General features: G+C 58.8%; 3 protein-coding genes across 3 annotated transcripts in view; 2 read left to right on the top strand and 1 right to left on the bottom strand.

Moving 5' to 3' along the window:
• Positions 1–9,469, top strand: part of ASIC4 (acid sensing ion channel subunit family member 4) — a 24,826-nt gene extending 15,357 nt beyond the window's left edge. Inside the window, exons 3-11 of the mRNA XM_081813538.1 lie at positions 2,638–2,782; positions 2,879–3,006; positions 3,194–3,356; positions 4,048–4,104; positions 6,712–6,865; positions 8,209–8,300; positions 8,380–8,459; positions 8,797–8,901; positions 9,080–9,469. Coding sequence (XP_081669664.1) covers positions 2,638–2,782; positions 2,879–3,006; positions 3,194–3,356; positions 4,048–4,104; positions 6,712–6,865; positions 8,209–8,300; positions 8,380–8,459; positions 8,797–8,901; positions 9,080–9,193 — 1,038 coding nt within the window. The 3' untranslated portion in view covers positions 9,194–9,469. The remainder of the gene's footprint in view (positions 1–2,637; positions 2,783–2,878; positions 3,007–3,193; positions 3,357–4,047; positions 4,105–6,711; positions 6,866–8,208; positions 8,301–8,379; positions 8,460–8,796; positions 8,902–9,079) is intronic.
• Positions 9,470–10,098: 629 nt separating this feature from the next.
• On the bottom strand, positions 10,099–15,265 carry CHPF (chondroitin polymerizing factor). The gene is made up of 4 exons (XM_081813537.1): positions 14,760–15,265; positions 13,117–13,690; positions 12,417–12,596; positions 10,099–11,823 (listed from the first exon to the last, which is right to left on the bottom strand). Exons 1-4 carry the CDS (start codon positions 15,071–15,073, stop codon positions 10,564–10,566), a joined length of 2,328 nt encoding a protein of 775 aa, XP_081669663.1. The 5' UTR covers positions 15,074–15,265; the 3' UTR covers positions 10,099–10,563.
• A 78-nt stretch (positions 15,266–15,343) lies between these two features.
• Positions 15,344–21,809, top strand: TMEM198 (transmembrane protein 198). Its single transcript, XM_006750083.3, has 6 exons — positions 15,344–15,432; positions 15,660–15,891; positions 16,209–16,413; positions 18,673–19,248; positions 20,304–20,506; positions 20,892–21,809. The coding sequence occupies exons 3-6, from the start codon at positions 16,248–16,250 to the stop codon at positions 21,027–21,029; spliced, it is 1,083 nt and encodes a 360-aa protein (XP_006750146.1). The 5' UTR covers positions 15,344–15,432; positions 15,660–15,891; positions 16,209–16,247; the 3' UTR covers positions 21,030–21,809.
• Positions 21,810–21,965: the final 156 nt, after the last annotated feature.

The raw sequence follows: 21,965 nt of genomic DNA, 5'->3' as shown, positions 1-21,965 counted from the left end.
GCCAATTCCAGCATCTTTTTGGCCTTAAGTAGGAAGAGGGTGGTGCTTTGAGATTCGAGGCAAATACTTATGTATTCCCCCCATCTGTCTTTCCTACACCCCTGGGGATCCAAGAATCTTGCACCCACCCCTTTTCCGGGTTCCCCTCCCTCCAGTGACAGGTCAGAGCGCAGGTCTAAAGTGGAGCTGTCTTACTGGACTCTCACCTGTTGTTCATTCAGGGCCTTTCTACTTGAAGTGCAGTCCACGGACCAGCAGGTTGTTAGAAATGCAGAATCTCACACATTACTGAATCAGAATCTGTATTTTAGCAAGGTCCCCAGGTGCTTTTGTGCACACATGAAAGTCTGAGAAGCAGTGATCTCGGAGACCTTGGTAAATCAGTCCACCTCTCTGAGCCTCCATTTCTTCATCTGTGGGATCTAGGGTGGTTGTGAAGATCCCATTGGAAAGAGCACGTGAGGCATTTAGCTTTAGTGCCTGGGCAGGGCAAATGCTCTGGGACTGTGCCGTGCTTCCTCCTGCTCCAGCAGAGTGGGCAGAGTGATCCGGGCAGGGCCAAGGACCGGAACCCAGAAGCAGGAGAAGGGGCAGAGCAGGAAGGGAGGGACAGGAGAGGAACTGAGAGGGAGGGGATCTGCAGAACAAAGAGCAAGGAAGGTGTACAGGAGTGGCGCTCAAGGGAAGGAGGAAGAGGGGAAGGGGGGACAGATGGGTGTGGAGTCACACACCTGTCTCCTTCCGCTGGGCGGGGCTGAGAAGGAGCTGGGGTCTGGCTTGGCGGGTGGGCAGCTCCCAGTAATGGGTTGTGGGAACAGCTCAAGTCTTGCATCCAGACGAATTCCACTTCTCCCACCAACTAGTTGACTGGTTGTGTGACCTTGAGCAAGGCACATCACCTCCCTGAGCGGTCATTTCCTGGTCTATAAAAACCAGGTTAATGAAACCTGTCCATACCAGAGTTGCTGAGTGCATGCAATAGGGCAGGGGTGGATGTAGCCATGTTTTGTAAATTGCACGTGCTTGTTACGCACCCATTTTTGTTTGAGGACTGAGAGGCAAGGTGTTTGGGTGACAGAAGAATGGTGTGATTGGAGAGCATCACTAGGGCATGGGAGACTTAACCCTGATCCCCAATAAGGGTGTCCCAGGCCCCCAGTTCTTCGACAGCCTCCCTCCTGCTGCCCCCAACCCAGCCCCTCTCTCTTCTACACCGTCTCTCTGAAGCTAGGCATTTAGGATATCTTTTCCCCAACACCGCCCGTGCCTTTTCTCCCAGCTTTTACCAGTGCGAAATGTTCCCAAGGAGAGGGGAGGGGGAGCGCGAGAGTGATTGAGGGCACTGACCCCTTGCCCCCAGGGAAGGTGCTGCCTGTGATGGGTTTGACCCGGGGGCTCGTCTCTGTAGGGTGAGCCTGGCAGCGGGGAACTTGCCTCCGCCTCTCCTTTGACCCCCCGGCCCAGCTGCTCCGCGAAGCCCCGTCGCAGCCAGGGCCGACGGTGCCTCGGCTTCCATCTCCGGGGCGCCAGCGCCATCTGGTGTCCATGCCGGGGAACTCTCCGTACGGGAAAAAGGGGCTTCGTTGAGCACGGCAGTGACTGCTTATAAGCATCCCTTGTGCTCGGCACTGGGCCAGGGCTGGGGACACCGAACAAGCTCATTGCTCCTCTGCCGCATAAACCTCAGTGGGCGAGAGATGGGCCCTGGACAAGGAGACAAACAGATACACCAGATCATCTCAGGTCTTGATAAGTACTCAGCAAACCAACGAACACCTCGGTGACCTGTGTGTGTGGTATATGGGCACGCGTCTGAAGAGGGGACATTTAAGCAGAGACTTAAAAGGCAGCTAACCATGCCAAGGGCGGGGTGGGAGGAGGCATTCCAGGTGGAGGAACTGAACGAACAAGGGCCAGAGGAAGGAAGGTGCTCCATAAGTTTGAATTTGTCACCTGCGAGATCCCGGGGCTGGAGTGGCAGGAGAGGTCACACTGCATGGAGATTTTCAGGCCAGGGAAGGAGTTGAGCTTTACTCTCTGGGAAATGTTGGGTTTCAAGCCAGCAAGGGACTCGATCGGATCCATGCACTTTACAACGGGCACTCTGGCTACTGTGTGGGGGAAGGGCCAGGAGTGAGGGGCAAGGATGGATGAAGGCAGACCAGTTAGGAGCCCATCGCCGCAGCCAGGTGGGAGATGGTGGTGAAAGGGGGGCGGGCACGAGATGGAAGGAAAGTGGTTGGATTCTAAATAGATTTCAGAAGTCGAATCGGCCGGCGCACATGCTGGATCTAACGTAGGGGTGAGGGAGAGGGAAGTGTCAGGGTTCTGACTTGAGAAACTGGATAGATAGATGGTGGGGCCCTTTAATTAGAGGAAGGGGAGCACAGGTTTTGGGAAGGTAGCAAGAGTTCTGCTATTGATATGTGATGCTGGGGATGCCTTTGAGTCGTCTAAGAGAGGGTGTCACTAGAAAAGATCCTGCTTGGGGAAGAGGCGGGGCTGCAGACTGCTCGCTATTGGACAGTGGAGTCCAGGCAGGTGCAATGGTCCTCCCACAGGACAGGGAACCTTGAGCTTAAGGAATTGTCTTAGCCCCTCCCTTCATCTCCTCTCCTCCTCTCTCTCACCCCGCAGGTCTATACCCGCTATGGGAAGTGTTACACCTTCAACGCAGATCCACAGAGTTCGCTGCCCAGTCGGGCAGGGGGCATGGGCAGTGGCCTGGAGATCATGTTGGACATCCAGCAGGAGGAATACCTGCCCATCTGGAGAGAGACAAGTATGCAGGGAAAGGGACGGGGGGCCAGTTTGGGGGCTCCAGCCTGGGCCCGCTGCCCGGCATGGGTTTCCCAATGTCCCCACGGCCACTGTGCAGACGAGACATCGTTTGAGGCTGGCATCCGAGTGCAGATCCATAGCCAAGAGGAGCCCCCCTACATCCACCAGTTGGGCTTCGGTGTGTCCCCAGGCTTCCAAACCTTCGTGTCCTGCCAGGAACAGCGGGTGAGCACCTCCAGTTGGGTCCTGAATTTTTCGGGCATAGGGCAGGGTCTTTGGGCCCAGAGGGGATGCTGACCAGCCCTGCCCTCAAAAGCTCACCGCCCCCCGCCCATGGACTTTGCTGGAGCTGTGGGCAGTGGAGGGCCCCGGGGGACTCTGAGGCGTGACCCCATATGCCCCACCTCCGCAGCTGACCTATCTGCCCCAGCCCTGGGGCAACTGCCGGGCGGAGAGCGGGCTCCGGGAGCCTGAGCTTCAGGGCTACTCAGCCTACAGCGTGTCTGCCTGCCGGCTGCGCTGTGAGAAGGAGGCCGTGCTTCAGCGCTGCCAGTGCAGGATGGTGCACATGCCAGGTGGGCGCCCTCCCCTCCCGCCGGCCTCCGCCGCCCTGCCGGGCTCCAGGTCCTCCAGGGCGGAAGGCTGCCCCTGTGTGGGTCTAGCCTCCTGCGAGGGCATGCGTGTGGGCTTGGGGTTTTTAAAAAGGACTTACTTATTTGAGAGAGAGAGAGCGGGGAGGAGGGACAGAGGGAGTGAGAGAGAAGCAGACTCCTGCTGAGCAGGGAGCTGCCGGGGCTTGATCTCATGAACCTGAGATCATGACCTGAGCTGAAACTAAGAGTCAGGTGCGTAACAGACTGTGCCACCCAGACGCCCCTGTTTGGGATTTTATGTGGTTTCACGTGTGCACCTGGGAATGCACACGTGCATGCGTGTGGCATGTTAATATGTATCTGAGCATACATGTGTTTATGTACATTTATGCTTGCATGCTTGAGGGGGTTGTGTGCACGGGCTGGAACACAGGCATACAGATGTGTGAATACGTGCGCGTGCGAGTGCGCACATGCTTGCAAGCATATATGCTTGTGGACATTTCGGCATGCATGCACAAGCATGTAGAAGCTCGGGCGTGTATAGGGATGTGCAAACACCTACATGTGTGTGCACGTGTGCATGCACGTACGTGTGTGCCCACATTTGGGAATGTGGTGGGGGAGAGGGGGTGGACCCGTAGACTCCAGGAATAATCTTCTCTCCTTTCAGGCAATGAGACCATCTGCCCGCCAAATATCTACATCGAGTGTGCCGACCACACACTGGGTCCGTGCTGCCTTCTCCCTTCCCCTGCCTCTCCATCATCCTCCTCTTCATCTCTCTGTCCACCGTTCTCCTCACTGCCTTGGTCCCCCTCCTCCTAGTCTCTCCCTGGATGGTTCTTCCCGGGGTTGAGCCTTATCCCATACTTCCAGGGGTTCTGAGGACTTTGCAGGTGTGGACACTTGGGTAAGTGGAGGCAGCAGGGTGGGGGGGGTGTAGAAAACCCAGGACTGGGAGTGAAGGGCTGGGCTTCTGTCCTGGCTCAGCAAATGAGCTCACTGTCTCTGGGAAAGTGAAAGGACTTCTCTCGGGCTGAGGAGAGATGCACTGCTGAGTGTCAGTGTGGGTAAGGCAAGCCCCATCTGTCCGTAGGTCTCACTTGGGCTGCGATTCACTCATTCTTTCATCCATCCATCCACTCCTTCTTCTGCAGACGTTGCCAGCCTGGGCTGGTGCCGGAGGTGAGAGTGGGAGCAAGAGGCCGTCCTCATGGAGCTTCCCGGCCCGCGGGGCTGTGGACGGACACTGTGATGGCATGGAGCTAGTCCTTGCAGAGGGGGAATCTCAGGGGTGCTACAGGGCCCCAGGGAGGGGCGTGCAGCTCCACCTGGGAAGGCGGGAGGATCCTTGGAGGAAGTGATTGATTAGCTGAGACTTGAAGGGTACGGAAGAGCCAGACTGGTGAAAGGCAGGGCCATGATCTAGGTGGTGGGGACAGTTCTGTGCTAGACATCTGTGGCCAGAGAGAGTGTGGGGGTGGGGCACGGAAAGGTCAGCAAGCCTGGAGGGCAGAGAACACAGGAGGGGGCAGCAAGAGTGGAGGAGGCTCTGGGAAGCCCATGGTGGCTCAAGGCAAGGCAAGAGCGCCCTCTGATGTTAAACAAGGTGACTCTGAGCCGCTGCGGAGAATGGATGGCGGGAGTAAGAGCAGAAGCAGGGCAAGCGGTCAGGAGGGCATTGCAGTCATCCGGACGGTGGGGCCGTGGGGAGGGAGAGACAGGACTGGCAGTGAAACCACACCGAGACCTTCTCTGTCCCGCATCCCAACCGCATCAGCCAAAGGGGCAAGGATGGTTAATGAAGGGGTAGATGTGAGAGCAGGGACACGGGAACCACAGGGATGGTGAAACTGCACAGAACTAGCAATACTGGGCAGGATCGACTTGTGCAGGCCTGAGGTGGTAAAGGGAAGGAACACCGCTGGGGCCCAGACAGAGACCTGTGGCTGTCCCAGAGGACAGGAGCTATGGCCACAAGAGGGGGGAACAGCCTCAGCCGACCCACAGCCTGGTGGAGAGGAAGCCAGGAAAAGAAATCCCCTGGCATCTGTCCCCTCCTTACCCTCTGCCTCTGCTGGGGTCTCTTCCATTGGCCCAACCCAACCCAAAGCCAGAAGACGAGGGAGTCTAGCTGATGCGTCTGGCAGAGAGCCCCGTCTCCTGGGCACAGAGAAAAGTGGAGGAGAGTGGAGAGTGAATCTGAAGAGGGGAACAGAGAAAATCTAGCATATTTTTTTACTTAAAAATTTTTTTTCAACATATATATATATTTTTAAGATTTTATTTATTTATTTGACAGGGAGAGACACAGCGAGAGAAGGAACACAAGCAGGGGCAGAGGGAGAGGGAGAAGCAGGCCCCACACCAAGCAGGGAGCCCGATGTGGGGCTCGATCCCAGAACCCTGGGATCATGACCTGAGCCAAGGGCAGACGCTTAACGACTGAGCCACCCAGGCGCCCCTCAACATGTTTTTTTTAAAGATTTATTTATTTGTGGGCGCCTGGGTGGCTCAGATGGTTAAGCGTCTGCCTTCGGCTCAGGTCATGGTCCCGGAGTCCTGGGATCGAGTCCCGCATCGGGCTCCCCGCTCTGCGGGAAGTCTGCTTCTCCCTCTGCCTCTCTCTCTCTCTCTCATGAATAAATAAATAAAATCTTTAAAAAAAAGATTTATTTATTTGAGAGAGAGAGAGAGAGCGCACATGTGCGTTCACACAAGTGGGGGGGAGGGGCAGAGGGAAAGAATCTTCAAGCAGACTCCCCGCTGAGCATGGACCCAGGCCCGTGAGATCATGACCTGAGCTGAAACCAAGAGTTGGATGCCTAACTGACTGAGCCATCCAGGCTCCCTGAGAAAATCCAGCATATTAAACATAGCATTTGTCTTTCTGCCCATCTGTCCATCCACCCACCCACTCATCCACTCATCCATCTGCATATGTAAAAACAAGCATATAATCCCATTCATCCAGCATCCTCCAAGCCCCGTGTGTGTGTGAGGCCTCATGTGATTGATTAGCTCCGATGGATGGGTTGTGTCCTCAGTCTGAGCCATGGGGACTTCTCCACCCCAGGGGGCTGGGACACAGAAGAATAAGCCTATAGGAGGGTGCTGGGGGGCTCTACGTTCACCTGCTTTCTTAGGTAGTCTGAAGCTGGTCCAGGAAGGATCCCCCAGCGGGTCTCCCCTAAGCAGTGCCTGTAGAGGCCCCCCCCCGCCCCGCCCTGGGGATGTGCCTTCCTCAGAACAGCCCCTACACCTTCTCCTGGCAGCTAGTGGGCCTCTGGGCCACCCGCCCTCCCCCCTTGCAGCTGGTGCCTCTGTGTTGCAGACTCCTTGGGTGGGGGCTCCGAGGGCCCGTGTTTCTGCCCTACTCCCTGCAACCTGACTCGCTACGGGAAAGAAATCTCCATGGTCAGGATCCCCAACAGGGGCTCAGCCCGGTACCTGGCAAGGAAGTACAACCGCAATGAGACCTACATCCGGTACGTGTGTGTGTGTGTGTGTGTGTGTGTGTGTGTGTGTAGTGGAGGTCACCCTCAACAGGCCTGGTGCATGGCGCAGACTGGGGGTGGGCTGCATCTTTCTTACTAACGAGGTTCCTGCCAGGGATGCCTTTCACAATCCCATTCCTCTAATTAAACCCTACCCATCCTCCACGTCCTGTCCTGTGTCCCCACCTCCAGGGATGCCCCTCTTTTTTTAAATAAAGATTTTTATTTATTTGAGAGAGAGAGTGTGCGTACACACACAAGCGCGCATGAGTGGGGGGAGGAGCAGAGGGAGAGGGAGAAGCAGACTCCCCGCTGAGCGCAGAGCCTGACCCAGGGCTCCATCCCAGGACCCTGAGCTCATGACCTGAGCCGAAGGCAGCTGCTTAACTGACTGAAGACACTCAGGCACCTCCAGGGAGGCCCTTCATGATCCCAACGTCTTTCCTCTGAGCTCCCACAGCAGCCTGTACCTCTCTCTCTCTCTCATTGCACCCACCTGTTGCTTTCCCGCCCTCTGCTGTGTCTTTCTCCCCCAGCAACCTGGGGGCCATTAAATGCACACTGAGGGAATGCCGTGCTGATGGAGAGGGACCAGGTGGCTGGCTGGCAGGAGAGACCTCACTGAGCCTTGGGTCTGGTCCCCTGCAGCCAATCTACAAATGCTGAGCATCCTGTGGGTTCCAGGGTGTCAGGGTGTGGGTCCTGTGGGGACAGAGACGATTACACCACAAAGCTCCCGCCACAGTGTGTGGGTGAGGCCATATTTGATGGTGTGATACCGACTGTCAGGCCTCCACTGAGATTACTGGGCTGGGAGGATGACGAAGCAGGGGAGGCCAGGCCTCTGAAGCCCCTGGGTGTGTGAGAGGAGGAGACGGGGGGAGGCCTCCCAACTAGAGAACTGTGGGATCATACTGAGTGGCGGGGAGGCTGTGTGGAGAGAAGGTGCAGATCATGGGCAGTCTTGGAGGCCCGGAAAAAGAATTTGGGGGTGGACTGCTGGGCAATAGGGAGCCACTGAAAGTTCTAGAGAGGTATTGTGGTGATGCGGAGTGAATGTCATTTGCTGCTTTACAGCGGAAGGCAGGAGGGACTCCTTCAGGTCCAGGAGTTTTATTTTGCTCTCCCAGGCCCGTGGGTAACCCTCAAAATATAAAACAGACATGCACCTAGGACTGTCCACCCTCACAGCCTTTGGGAGTCTGAGGGAGGTGGTCACCGGCTTCTTGGGGCAGGGGACCTCAGATCAGGACCTGCTGGACCTGGGATGTCCCCGCCAGCCGCCTCCTCAGGAGGACCGCCCCACAGGGACACTCTGCTTCCTGTCTCCACAGGGAGAACTTCCTGGTCCTCGATGTCTTTTTTGAAGCCCTGACCTCTGAGGCCATGGAGCAGAGAGCAGCCTATGGCCTGTCAGCCCTGCTGGGTGAGCCACGGTCCTGACCCGTTTCCATGCGGGTGGATCAGCCTAGCCTGTACTTCTGACCTGCTCTCGTGCTCCCCAGGAGACCTCGGGGGACAGATGGGTCTATTCATCGGGGCCAGCATCCTCACACTACTGGAGATCCTGGACTACATCTATGAGGCAAGGGATGGGGGCCTGGGGAGGGCCCCCCTGGAGGGGGCATGGAGGGTGGGAGGAGGGGCTGTGGGAAAAGCCGGGCGGGCAGTACAGGCTTCCCGGTGCGGCTGGCGTGGCCGCGAAGCCAAGCTTGGCAGTTGGGGCCCGGGTCTCCTGACCAGCTGGAAGGCATGAGGGCACTGAGGAGTTAGGAGAAGGGGATGGGTGGGGAGGATTAGGGAGTCCTCTTGGGGGTTTGCTGGGGCAGCGAGTCCTACAAGGTGGGCCCCAGTGAGGCCTAGCCCTTCTCCCCTACCAAGTTTCCTGAGCCCACTGCTGTCCCCCCACCCTGAACCCCAAGGTGTCCTGGGACCGAATGAAGCGGGCGTGGCGTCGTCCCAAGACCCCCCTGCGGACCTCCACTGGGGGCATCTCCACCCTGGGGCTGCAGGAGCTGAAGGAGCAGGTGAGGAGGAGCTCTGCAGAGTGCAGTCTGCTAGGACTGAGGGCCTCAGCAGCTTCTGACCCAGCCTGTCAGAGCTCCCCTGGAGCCCCTGCCCCAGGGCACAGGGAAAGCCTGGCTGTGTGGGGCCCGGGGGGTCTGACTCACATTCTTCCTGTCTCACTCCCTCTTCATCTCGCAGAGCCCATGCCCCAGCCGGGGCCGTGCTGAGGGCGGGGGAGCCAGCGGCCTGCTCCCCAACCACCACCACCCTCCTGGCCCCCGAGGAGGCCTCTTTGAAGACTTTGCTTGCTAGGATGGTGCTGTGTCTAAAAAGACCCAGGACTCTGGGACCCCTCCCAGGATCCCCAAGTCTCCTCCTGCTCCTGGGACACAAGGCCTGGGGGCAGCCCAAGGGGAGGGGGAGAGGGCGGTGCTCGCTGGGAGGGTGGGGACTCGGTTCAGGCTCTCACCAGCTCTGGCGCCAGTGGCTTTGCACAAGGGTCCTTCTGGTCCACCCTCTCCCCCCACCCCGCCCCAAGCCCCAGGCTGGTGCCCGGGGAGGGCTGGAGGGGAGGGGAGGAAAGGAGCAACGGAGGTGGAGGAAGGGGCCCACCCGAGCAGGGGTGGGACCCCCTGTACATTTGTATATATTTAGGGAGGACAGGGTGGGGGTGGGGCTACAGATGTAGGAGGTGGGTGGGGTTATGGGGGTGGGTGATTCAGGGACAGCCAAGGGTCCCAGCCCTAGAATGTCAGCAGGAGAGGGAGAACCCCCAGGACTCAGGAGTGCTGGGCTGGTCCTACTTCCTGTCCCTCTCCAGGCCCAGCTCCCCTTTTGGCAGGGGGACTGGGTGGCCCAGCAGGCCTGGCCCAGGTCCCAATTCCCCCTGCCCCAACCCGACCTTCAGAGTCCCCTCCACAGGGAGCAGGCTGACCCATTAGACCTTGGCTGAGCTTGGGGGTGGGAAGGGAGCCTTCTCCACGGGCCTCTCTGCCTCCGGTCTGGTTTTATAAAGCGCTGATGAAACTGAGAATAAAGAGGCATAAAGAATTCTCTGTGTGCCTGTATGACCAAGCTGGGGCAGGGTGGGGCACAGGCATGGCTTGATCCCAGGGAAAAGGAAACCCGGGCCCCAGCCAGCCAGGACAAGGGAGCCTCCATCCTCCCAGCCAGTCCTCCCCATCCCCAGGCCACCTTTGAAAACTCAGAATCACGAGTCCACACTCAGTCAGTTTATTAAAGGCAGGGAGCTTCATCCAGGTCCAGAAGGGAGAAGTTGGGAGATACCCTACCTTCTTCTCTCAGCTCCCCTCTTCCCCAACCACTCATCTACAGCCCAGCCCCCAGGAGGCCCTAGGAGATGGGGCTGGCGTCAGGCAGACTGCACTGCATAAATACTCAAGAGGCCACAGCCTGATCAGCAGCGTCAAGGGGGGCGGGGGCAGGGAGACCAGGTTTGGGGCAGGAAGGGGCGGTTCCGGAGGTTCCTCCCCCCCCCCGCCCGCTGGGGCCTGTCCTGAGCCCGAGGACCCACAAAGCTAGAGAGAGGGGGCCCGCGGGCGGCCCTGGGGTCCGAGGCTGCAGCCAGCCCTGTCCGGCGAGGCTGGTAGGTGGCTCTGGGTTGCTGGGGAGGAGTTGGTGGGGGGCGCTGCCATGCCGGGGCTCCGGGCTGCGGGGCGGGCTCAGGTGCTGTTGCCCTGCTCCTGCTCGAAGAGCAGCATGGCTAGCTGGGTGCGGGAGCCCAGGCCCTCCAGCTCGCTCTCGCGGCAGCGGTGGTACAGGTCCTCGCCGAGCCGCGCGCTGCATGCCTGGGCCCGGTAGCGCTGCAGCAGTGCGGGCTCCACGGCCCGCAGCACGTGGAGGCCGGAGAAGCGCAGGAAGAGCCCGTACACGTCCAGGCTCTCCAGCAGCTCCTCCTCCTGCTCGGGGGCCGCTGCAAGCCGCCCGCGCGCTGCCACGTAGTCGGAGTTGTAGAAGCAGGCCTCGCTGGCCGCCTGGCGATCAAAGCGGCCCGTGTCTCGGCCCAGCTCCGGGGGCCCGGGGCCCTGGGGGGGGGCCACGGCCGGGTGGAAGGCCTGGAAGTGCATGGGGAAGAAGGCCTGCCAGCCGGAGATGGCGTGCATGCGGCAGCGGTTCAGGAAGTCAGGCGTGAGCACCGTGTCTGGCCCGGCCAGCAGGAACAGCGTGTCCAGCGGGTGCTTCTTGGAGAGCAGATCCAGGAGGCGCAGTGGTGAGGGCGCGGCCGTCTGCACACTGAGCCAGGGCACCCGGGCGCCGGGGAAACGCCGCTCCAGTTCGGCCACGCGGGCCTTGACAGGTGCAAAGACGTCCGCGTGGGCCGCCCGCTGGGCCTGCCGGGGCTCGTACAGGAGCAGCAGGGTCAAGGCCGCTGCCGCATCGCCGGGCTCCAGGGCTGCAGCGGCGAAGGCCTCCAGGAAGCCAGGGGCCAGGTCACGCTCGGCCGCAGCCAGAGGCAGTAACACGGTGAGACGCGAGGCCTCCGTGACATAGGGCACAGGCAAGATCTCCACACGGCTCAGCGGCCGTAGCAGCTGCACCCGGCGGGTCAGGGGCCGGCGGCTGCCCTGGGGGGTCAGCACCTCCAGCTGCAAGTCCAGTGTGTACTCCATGCCCCGGGCAGGATCAAAGCGTCGGTAGCCGTTGACCAGCTGCTGTTTCTGGAGCCGCAGGGCTGGGTGGTAGCGACGATTGAGCTCTTCCAGGGCTGCCCCTAGAACGTCAGCCACATCGGCCCGGTCGGCCCCTCGCAGTGGGCATCGGGGCGAACCGTCAGCACAGGAGAAAGCATGCTGCTCTGTGAAATAGTCCCAGCGCAGCACCTCAAAGCGGGAGGCCGGGCGGGATGGTGCTGGAATGCCCACGGGCCAGGCGGCTGCCCGCTCCCCGTCAGCTGCCAGATGGCTGGTGTTCTGGATCTCCCACTAGGTTGGAGAAACAGACCATGAGCAAGGCAAAGACCGTGGGGGTCAGCACATCGCTGGAGGACAAAGCAGCCATTGGGATGCTACTTTGGATGGGCGCTACTTGGGATGGGTCCCCACTCCCCTGCCAACCCCTGCTATCCCAGGGCCCCCACCTATCCTTTCCCCAGATTGGGGCAGCCTAAGGGTGGAAAGGGAAGTTTCCAGAGGAGCTTCTCAGAAAAGGCAGAAACGAACAGCGACTGGGAAGCTGGTTTGTTCTCGGACTCTAGTGTTAGTTTTGTTTTTTTTTTTTTTAAGATTTTATTTATTTATTTGACACACAGAGAGAGAGAGAGAGAGCACACAAACATAAGCACAAGCATAAGCAGAGGGAGCGGCAGGCAGAGGGAGAGGGAGAATCAGACTCCCCACTGAGCAAGGAGCCGGATGTGGGGCTCGATCCCAGGACCCCGGGATCATGCCCCGAGCCGAAGGCAGACACCCAACCTACTGAGCCACCCAGGCGCCCCTCTAGTGCTAGCTTTTATTTCCCTGGGATCTCTGAGACGTCTCAGGACCTGTCTCCGCTATCCCTGGGGCCCAGACCATACCTGCAGCTCCTGGATCTCCTGGTATGTGCGTTCCAGCTCAGCTCGGGCAAAAGCTTTGTGCAGCTGGTACATATGCACGGGGTCATGCACAGGGTGGGCTGTCAGGGCACTGCGGAAATGGGGGTCTCCTTCCTGCACATGCTCCCCAGGGCGTAGCTCCAGGTAGCTATACTGGACTCCCTGGAGAGGGGGAAGGGAAGGGGTCCATAACGGGAAGAGTGATGGGACAGCCTCCCCACCCACCCCCCAGTGTGTGCCTCATCTTCCCATCCTATGACCTGTTGTGGACTTGGGAGTCAGAATTACTGGGTTTAAGTCTACCTTGACCAGTTGTGAGCTTGTGTGACTTTGGGCAAGCCTCTGCTAGCTCATCTGTGCAATGGGCATATGCATCCTATCTCAGAGCTGTCCAGGGGCTCAAATAAAATAATAGCCAACACTGAACACCCACTATGTGCAAGGCTCCCTTATTTTTTTCCTAATCCTTAGAACAACCCTGAGCAATAGTTATTTTCATTGGTCTGGAGGAGGATACCAAAGTTCAGGAGATGAGTGATTTGCCCCTGTAACCACAGGGATAGAAAGTGACAGCACTGGCATGGAAAACCCAGGCCTATTATTTCCAACTACCCCCTCGCCTCTGAGGGGCAAGTGCACAAGCTCAGACCAGAGGAGCCGGCGGGGCGGCTTATCTGCCCACCTCGTGGTCGCCGGTGCAGCCCACCCCGGTGGCATCGAGGATGCAGCGCCCCAGCCACTCGTCCGGGCGCGCGCTGACGATGTCGTTGCGGCAGCTTTCCAGGTGGGGGCGCAGCTGCTGCAGCAGTGTGCGAGACAGCAGCACCCCAAAGCCGCCGTGGCAGTAGCGGCCTGGGGCGGGCTCTCCCCCGATGAAGTCCTGCGGCCGGCCCAGATAGAGGTGGGCGGCAGCTGCCAGGCTAAGACGGCCAGCTAGGCGAGCCAGTCCATGGGCCTCGGTGTAGGTGGCATCAGGCACTATGAAGAACCAGTCAAAGTCGTCACCGTGTTGCTCCAGTAGGTGGCGCAGTGCCAGGTGCAGGTGCCCGATGGGCCGCTCCTCACCCAGTGTCACCACGGCCATGCCCGGTGGTGCCCGGCGGCCCCGAGAGCCGGTCAGGAACACCACGCGCTCTAGCCGGTGCCCCAGCGTGCGGTTCACGGCCACACCCAGTGTGGGCAACGTGGCTTGTGAGGTCAGCACCGCCACAAGCAGCCTCTGCCGGATGCCCAGCTCTGTGCTGATGTATCGGGTCCTGGGGGGGGGGGGCAGAGGGCACAAGGTTATCAAAAAGACAACAGGGCAGGCAGGAGAGCGCATACATAGGCTCTGGCGGGTCACATCCTCTCTGGGCCTGTTTGTTCCCCTATGCATAGGATAAGAATAACAACTCTCTCCCAGGGGTCATGAGGATTTACCTGAAATATTGGCCTTACCTACTCAGTGCTTTGGGGAGATGGCAATATCCATGCCGATATGAGGGATACTTTGGGGGTCTGATTCTCTGTTTCACCACTTAGCAGCTGTGTCCTTGAACAAGTAATTTAACCTACCTGAGCCTCGCTCAGTAGCCTGCTCTGTAAAAAGTGGTTGATTGTATCTAATCAAAGCACTTAGCCACGTGCTCAGCACGTAGTTATTCCACACACCGCGTATATACTGATTTCTATATAAATACGCCATTATACCACAAATACATCACACAAATGATGTAAAGGAATCTATGGCATAGGAACGTATTGAGTGTGTTTGGGACAAGGGCAAACTGGGGCTCAGGGGTTCCAGTAACTTACCTTCCATAATGCAGAAGGTAAGTTGCAAAACTGAAATTTGAACTCAGGGTTACTTAGGAGAAAATTATTTCAACTCATGGGCAGAGGCATTAATGGGATGGGTACCTCCCCCCTCCTCCCCAAATCTCATCCTGAGGTGTCCCACCCAGGAACAGGAGAAACAGGTAAATCCTAGTTTTTTCTTTTCTCTTTCCCTCTCTCTATGCACCCACCCTATGTACCAGTCATTTCTGGAAACCCAACAGCCCAACCAGGGAGCTAATAGGATCTATGAGGGACCATGGCATGGGATCGAGCCAGTTTAGGACAGAGGAGGGCAAGTTCAGTCCAGGCCTGGACGGGGCCCAGAAAGGGCTTCCGATGGGTTCCACAGCTCCCGGGTAAGCAGGGCCATCGGAAGTTATCGGGGCCAAAGACTTCCTGGCCGGCCGGCCCCTTCCTTCCGGAGCCTGACCCAGCCTCCGGCGGCCTCCCCGGCGCGCCCGCCCCGGCGGGTGCCTAGGGGGTGGGACTGGCGGGGCTGATCCCTACCTGACGGCCTTTTTGGCGGCCTGGCCAGGCTGTGCAGGATGGTAGGGCAAGACACGCGGCTCCCAGTTCTCCCCGGCGCCTGCGCCGGTCCCGGGCCTCTCGCGCTCGGCTCCGGGCTGCACCGAGTTGGGCCGGCGCGCCGCGTTGGTGTTGCCGCGCGGCGGCAGCTCAGAATCTCCGGGTTGGGGCGGCCCTGGGCCGCACGGCTCCTCCACCCAGGTGACGCTGAGCAGGCTCAGAGTGAAGCCCAGGGAGATGCCCACGGCCACGGGCCCTGCGGGCCGCAGCACCGAAAGCAGCAGCGATGCCCGCATGGCGCCGGGACCGCGGGCCGCCGGCCCCGGAGCAGCCCCACAGCAGCCAGAGGAAGCTCCGAGGGGGCGGGACCAGGGAGGGGGCGGATCCGAGGGCCCGGGCCAAGCGGGCGGTCCCGCTCCCTCCCCACCGACGCGGCCCTCGTCGAACTCCCCTGCGCCGCTCTCCGATCCTCCTCCGTAGGGCGCAGGGTTCTAGCGCTCCGCGCGGGAGCCTGGGCCGCGGCCGCCGCTGTCCGACGTGTCACTGCGAGGTCCCCGCCCCCGGGGTGGGGTCTCGGGCTCCAGCTACCGGAGACGGAGCAGAAGGGGGAGGTTAAAGGGGAAGGACCCCCGGAAGTGCCCCCTCCTCAGTGCGGGTGAGGGAAATGCCGGGGGCGGAGTCCCCTGCCTCCCCGGCGTGGTTGGTGCGTCCCGGGTGACGTCAGAAGCAGCCCGCCCCTGCCTGGATGGTGCGCCCTGAGTGACGTCAGGAGCAGAGGCCGGAGCTGTCCATCAGCACCAAAGGCCGCGGGCGGGCTCAGGGCATGGGGCCGCGGCTCTGGGGCAGCCCGAGCCCCTGCTCCTGCTCCTTTCCCTTTCCCAGGCCCAGCCTGAGTCCCCAGACTCCGCGGGACTGGAGTGCCAGCCGGTGTTGGAGGCGGAGCAGCGACGCCGCCGCACAGAGACCAGTCTCTCCGGCCCAGCAGCCCCCTTCCCCGCACGGCGGACTTTTCCCGGACCCCAGTCAGCTGGGGCCTCTGGCGCTCCACAACCCCGGAACCTCGGGCCCCTGCACGGCCTCTTTCGCTCAGAAGCTCAGGTCGCCTCCAGCCCAGGTAGATCTTGGACAATCCCAGATTTGGCCGCCCACAGGGGAGTCTCCTGGCTGCCTCCTTCTTACCGGCAGCACACTGCCCTCCTCTTCCCTCAATCCAGTGTCCCTTTTAACTTTTTCATCCCAGCCCCTCCTTTAGCCAGGCACTTTGTTTCCCTTTGTCTTTTGCTCCACTTCAGAAATGCTTCCAGAGCTGCATGATCTGGGCACCACTCCTTTGTCCGCTGGTGTCCTTGCCTGGCTCTCCCATTCCCATTCTTGCCCCCATCCTGGTGGAGACCCAGGACTCCTCCTTGACCCCAACTTCCTCTCCGTCAGGCTGACCTGGGAGGGTGACTCCCTTCCATTCCCAGCACTATGCCAGGCACTGTGGCGACACTGCGGTTCCAGCTGCTGCCCCCCGAGCCAGATGATGCCTTCTGGGGTGCACCCTGTGAGCAGCCCCTGGAGCGCAGGTACCAGGCACTGCCGGCCCTCGTCTGCATCATGTGCTGTCTGTTTGGAGTCGTCTACTGCTTCTTCGGTGAGACCCCTATCTCATCCCTCATCTGGGCACCCCACTGTTTCCCCTAATTATTTCTCTAGGCACCCCAAATCTTCTCTAGAACATCACCACCACCACCATCACCACCACCATGAATAGCTATCTCTTTCTTTCATCCCACACATGTTCATGGATCATCTAGACTCTAGATCCTAGAAAACACAGGTTTTTTAATTAGGCAGGCTTGAATTTGAAACTGGCTCTGTACCTTACTAATTGTGATACCTGAGCACATTAACCTGTCTGAGCCTCAGTTTTCTCATCTGAACAGTGGGGACAATGATATTTGTCTCACATAGGGTTGTTGTGAAAATAGTAGACACTCAGTAAATTATAGCTATTGTGGTGAAGATGTGTTTGGGTCACAGAAAATATTTAGCAGGCTGATTGAACATAGTCCTTTACCACAGGGCATATTGTCCAGTAGGGGAGAGACTTCTGGAACATTCACCCCTGTAATACATGTTAGGGTGGGCTAGATGGTAGTCACATACATGGAGATAGCCTACAAGGCAGGCTCTAGTAATCAGGGCTGCCGTGAACAGTTGTATAGGATGGGCACTGTACAAGGGAGTTCAGTTGAATAGGTAACTGGGGGCTGGAATCCAGCCCATGCTCCACTTGCCAAACTCTAGGCCTTGGCATGGGCTGCTTTGCCTAGGGGAAGACACGACTTTTTCTAATTTGCACAAAGGTGCCAGATGGGCTAGTGGAGTAAGTGCTCAATGACTATAGCAAGAGCTACAGGATTTCAGAGAGGGGAGCAAGCTCGATGGGCTGGGGGCCTCCAGGGGGAGCATTATAGGCAACTGGAAGGAGCACAAAGGAGGCACGGAGGTCTGGATTCCAGGCTGGGCAGAGGTGTCATGAGACGAGTGCTCTGCAGCCTCTATACCTCCCCCTAGAATGGTTGTGTAGTAGGCACGGATGGGAGCCAGATGGTCCCTCCCCTTCCACCCACAAACTCGAGGCTGCACAACTGCAGAATGAGCAAGAGGAAGTGCCCTTCTAAGGGTTCAGGACACATTCTGGGTCTCCAAGGAGTCTGTCACCTCATGCCCTCCACTACCCATACCCATTCCCTCTGCAGTTGCTCAGTGCAACCTGACATTCCCTCTTCTGGGCTTTCCTGCCACCCTACCCTCTTTGGATGCCCTCATTCCCAGGCTCTTGGACTCTGAGCACTTGTGTACGCCCTACTCCTCTTTCTAACCCCAGAACCTCCTGGACTCTGATGCCTCCCCTCAGTCCTAAAACTCCATCTCTCTTTGTGAACTTTCTCTTTGGAGCTCCCTGACCCCTTGACCTCCATCTCTGACTTCCATGTACCCAACTGTTCATATCTACAAGTTCCTCACCATTCCAGGTACTCTTAATGGGTATAACTTCCATTTTGCCGAAACTCCATGAGCACTGTTTCCCCTTAAAATCCTCTTTGACACCTATGACCCTAGTGATCCCCAACCACCTTGTTATCTCATTACCTCCCATCCCTCTGTCTCCCTCTATTACTCCTAACACTTTGATCCCTATGATGCCATTGTGTGCCCCTCCCCCACCACGATCTCCCATTTCTCTGGCCTCAATATTTCCCCCTCTCAGAAACCCTTTAATACTCTCAATGATTCCATGTCTGTCAATTCCCCTACTTGCAATGACCTCATCTTCTGGAATCCTTCCCCAATAACCCTGCTTCTCCATTCTCTTTGTCGTTTTCTAATAATGTCTTATCTCTGAAGCCCTGTGACCCCTCAAAGACCTCATCTTTCTGAACCTGTGTGACCCTCATCTCTCAAGTTCTTTCTGACTTCTGAATCCCTCATGTCTCTGAGCAGTCCCTCCCAAGGCCACGATGATTCTAATTGCTGATCCCTTGTGACTCCAGTGACCAATCTCTCTGACCCCTATGATTCCAAAGATCCTAATGACCCTATCACTGATTGACTCTTGACTCCAATGATTTATCTGACTCCTCTGACCCTCCAAGACCCAATGCTCATCTCAATCACTCTATCTCTCTGTTTTCCCAGTGACTCCCAGTGACCTATCTCTCTGACCTGCCTTGATCTCAGTGGTCCCATCACTGATACCCTCAGGACCCCAGTGACCCCCCAAGTCTCTGATCTTAGTGTCCTGCTCCTGGTTCCCCTGTGATTCCATATCCATGAAACCTCCAATCTCCTGCCTGGAGCCCGGTGACCTCATTTTGGCCCCTCACTAGCCCTTGTTCCCCTCCAGGTTACCGCTGCTTCAAGGCAGTGCTCTTCCTCACTGGGTTGCTGTTTGGCTCGGTGGTCATCTTCCTGCTGTGCTACCGAGAGCGGGTGCTGGAGACGCAGCTGAGTGCGGGGGCAAGTGCGGGCATCGCACTGGGCATTGGGCTGCTCTGCGGGCTGGTGGCCATGCTGGTGCGCAGCGTGGGCCTCTTCCTGGTTGGGCTGCTGCTCGGTCTGCTGCTCGCTGCTGCCGCCCTGCTGGGCTCCGCGCCCTACTACCAGCCGGGCTCCGTGTGGGGCCCGCTAGGGCTGCTGCTGGGGGGCGGCCTACTCTGTGCCCTGCTCACGCTGCGCTGGCCCCGACCACTCACCACCCTGGCCACCGCCGTGACCGGTGCTGCGCTCATTGCCACGGCCGCCGACTACTTTGCCGAGCTGCTGCTGCTGGGGCGCTACGCGGTGGAGCGCCTGCGCGCCGCCCCAGTACCTCCCCTCTGCTGGCGGAGCTGGGCCCTGCTGGCACTTTGGCCCCTGCTCAGCCTGATGGGCGTTCTGGTGCAGTGGCGGGTGACGGCCGAGGGGGACTCCCACACGGAAGGTGAGAGGGCACAGGCCAGGGTGGGCGAGAGAGAAATGAGCTGCTGGGGATGGGTGGGGGGAAGGACGGAATGGGGTGGGGGGGAAGAAGCTGTGCACACCAGCGGCCAAATAGGGTTGGAGAGCTGACCTGCTCAGGGTCTGGCCAGGCAGGACCTCAGCCCCACCCTTCATTCTGCAATAAGGTATAGGGCTGTGTGGGGTCTGTGGCAAGCCCATTTCAGGCACAGGGGATCCAAGAGAAAAGGTGCCTGCCCTCATGGGATTACATTCAGGTGGAGGGAGACAGACAACAGAATGCAAACACTAGATTATTCCAGCTCTGGAGTCATATGAAAGAGATATTCAGGGCAACGTGAACAAGTGACTTACAGAGGCTATTATAGATAGGGTGGTCAGGGAAGGCCCCTTGGAAGAGGTGACATTTAAGTAGAGTGCTGAAAGATAAGAGGCCACATGCAAGGAGCTAGAGAAGAGGGAACGGCAAGGGCAGGTCCCCAGAAAGAAAGAGCTTGGCTTGCTGAGCAAGTGGGCTGGAGTGTGGTGGGTGGAGGCATGCCATTTGTGCGGGCCCTGTGGGCCATGATGAGGACTCTGGATTTTACCAGAAAGGCAATGTGATGCTCCTGCAGGTTTAAAGCAGGGGCATATAATCTCATTTAGGGTTTGGGATGCTCACTCGCTGCTGGTAGAAAACATCGGGGAGGGCAAGTGTAGAAAGGCAGACCAGTGAGAAGGAGACAGTAGTTATCTGGTTGAGAGAGGATGACGTCTGGTTTAGGTGAGTCACCTGGGGCTCAGGATGGGAAAAGGGATTAACAGCTGGAGAGGGAGTACTTAGAAGTCTAGGAATATTCCATATGACCGTCGGAAGAAAAAAACAACTGCAAGAAGTCCCATCTGGGAGGTGGGAGACCAGGAAAGGAAGGGGGAGTGGGAGGTCACAGATGAAGGGAATCTGGAAGCCTGGAGCCCTCGGGTAGGGAGGATCGGGGAGGCTTGGGGGAGACAAGGCACGAGGGCCTGTGAGACCCTTCTCTGCCCATCCCCTCACAGTGGTCATCAGCCGGCAGCGGCGACGCGTGCAGCTAATGCGGATTCGGCAGCAGGAGGAGCGCAAGGAGAAGCGGAGGAAGAAGAGACCCCCTCGGGCACCCCCCAGAGGCCCCCGGGCTCCTCCAAGACCTGGGCCCCCTGACCCGGCTTATCGGCGCAGGCCGGTGCCCATCAAACGTTTCAATGGAGATGTCCTCTCCCCGGTGAGCACCCTGAGCCTCTCTAGCCCCGAACGGGGAAGAAGGGAATGCGGCAGATTCTGTCCCAGCAGGACTGGGCCTTCCCAAGGGGCTGATCACACTATCTAGAAGGCCTAGCATTTGTCTACCTATTGTGACCCCTGCCCAATGAGCCTGAGGGGTCCAGGTCTAGGATTGGGGGAAAGGTGTCCTGAGTATGAATATTAATGAGGTATGGTAGGGGGTAGGGTCTCAGGGCTGTGGACTCCGGGTGTGGTGAGGTCCCGGGCCTAAGGCAGTCTGGGCTGAGTCTCAGGCTGTGGGCTGCAGGGACAGGATGTCTGCCTGAGGTGGCCTTCTGGGCAGGGTCTGCAGTACCTCTCTCACACCTGTCTTTACTCTCCCACAGAGCTACATCCAGAGCTTCCGGGATCGGCAGACAGGGAGCTCACTGAGCTCCTTCATGGCCTCGCCCACAGATGCGGACTATGAGTATGGGTCTCGGGGGCCGCTGACAGCCTGCTCAGGGCCCCCCGTGCGTGTATAGCAGTCCTGCTGCTCCTGCCCACCTAGACTCTTCGGTCACCAGCTCTGCCAGCTTGGGGAGGCCTGCTGGACCACCACCCAGCCCACCTGGTCTTGTGGCCTTTGGTTGTCCCTCTCCCCACGCTGAAGAGGGCTGACCTGGCTACTGGGAGGGAGAACCTGTCTCAGGCTAGCCCTGGCCTAAGGGGAAAGCCTCCTCCCAAGCTCCAGAGGGGCTCTTGAGGGATGCGGGGTGTGAGCCCCATTGGGGTGTGCTCAGGGTTGTGAGTGTGTTGCCTGTGTGTGTGTGTGTGTGTGTGTGTATGGAAGGGTGGGCTTGGAGGGGACACTGGGACCCTTGCCTTAGATTTCTGATTGGTAGGGCTTGTCTAAGGTTGGCCCTGCCCCTCCTCTCCCACCGCTGGGGTCCCACAGGCCACTCTCCTGCATGTCGAAGTGGAGGAGGTCTGCCTTCCTTCCCCATGGCTCCACCTCTCAACCAGACTCATCTAAGGCTTCTTGTCCTTGTCCATGGGGCAAACGGCAGCACCCCTCACCCTGGTCCCCTGTCCTCTGCAAAGCCACCAGCCTGAGGGCAGTGGCAGGGGAGGGGGGTGGGGGGTGCTGCTCTGGGCTGGGGTAGGGAGAGGGGCTGGGGGAGGGGGCTTCAATGCACGGTGCATGTCTGGTGTCTGTCATGCCACCCTGGACACCTCATGCTTCTGTCTCCCCTCACCCCACCCTGTTTTACATATTTTATAAATGTGCCAAACTGTGTGGCTTCTGCCAAGCGTGGTGGTGGTCTTCAGTGGCTGGCACTTTCAGGGGCCATACTGGAAGCGCTGCAGCCTTTGGTGTCCTGTGTCACTTACTGCACAGGGGCCCCAGGCAACTTCTGCCCTCCTACATCACACAGAGAGCCAGGGAAAAGGACTGTACCACTTTATTGTCTCCCAAC

Source organism: Leptonychotes weddellii, chromosome 3 (genome assembly GCF_054177405.1).
Source record: "Leptonychotes weddellii isolate Sample4059 chromosome 3, ASM5417740v2, whole genome shotgun sequence".
In the NCBI taxonomy this organism is placed as follows: Eukaryota; Metazoa; Chordata; class Mammalia; order Carnivora; family Phocidae; genus Leptonychotes; species Leptonychotes weddellii.
Note: the sequence above shows the minus strand (reverse complement) of the source record. Positions and strands in the feature narration are given on the sequence as shown.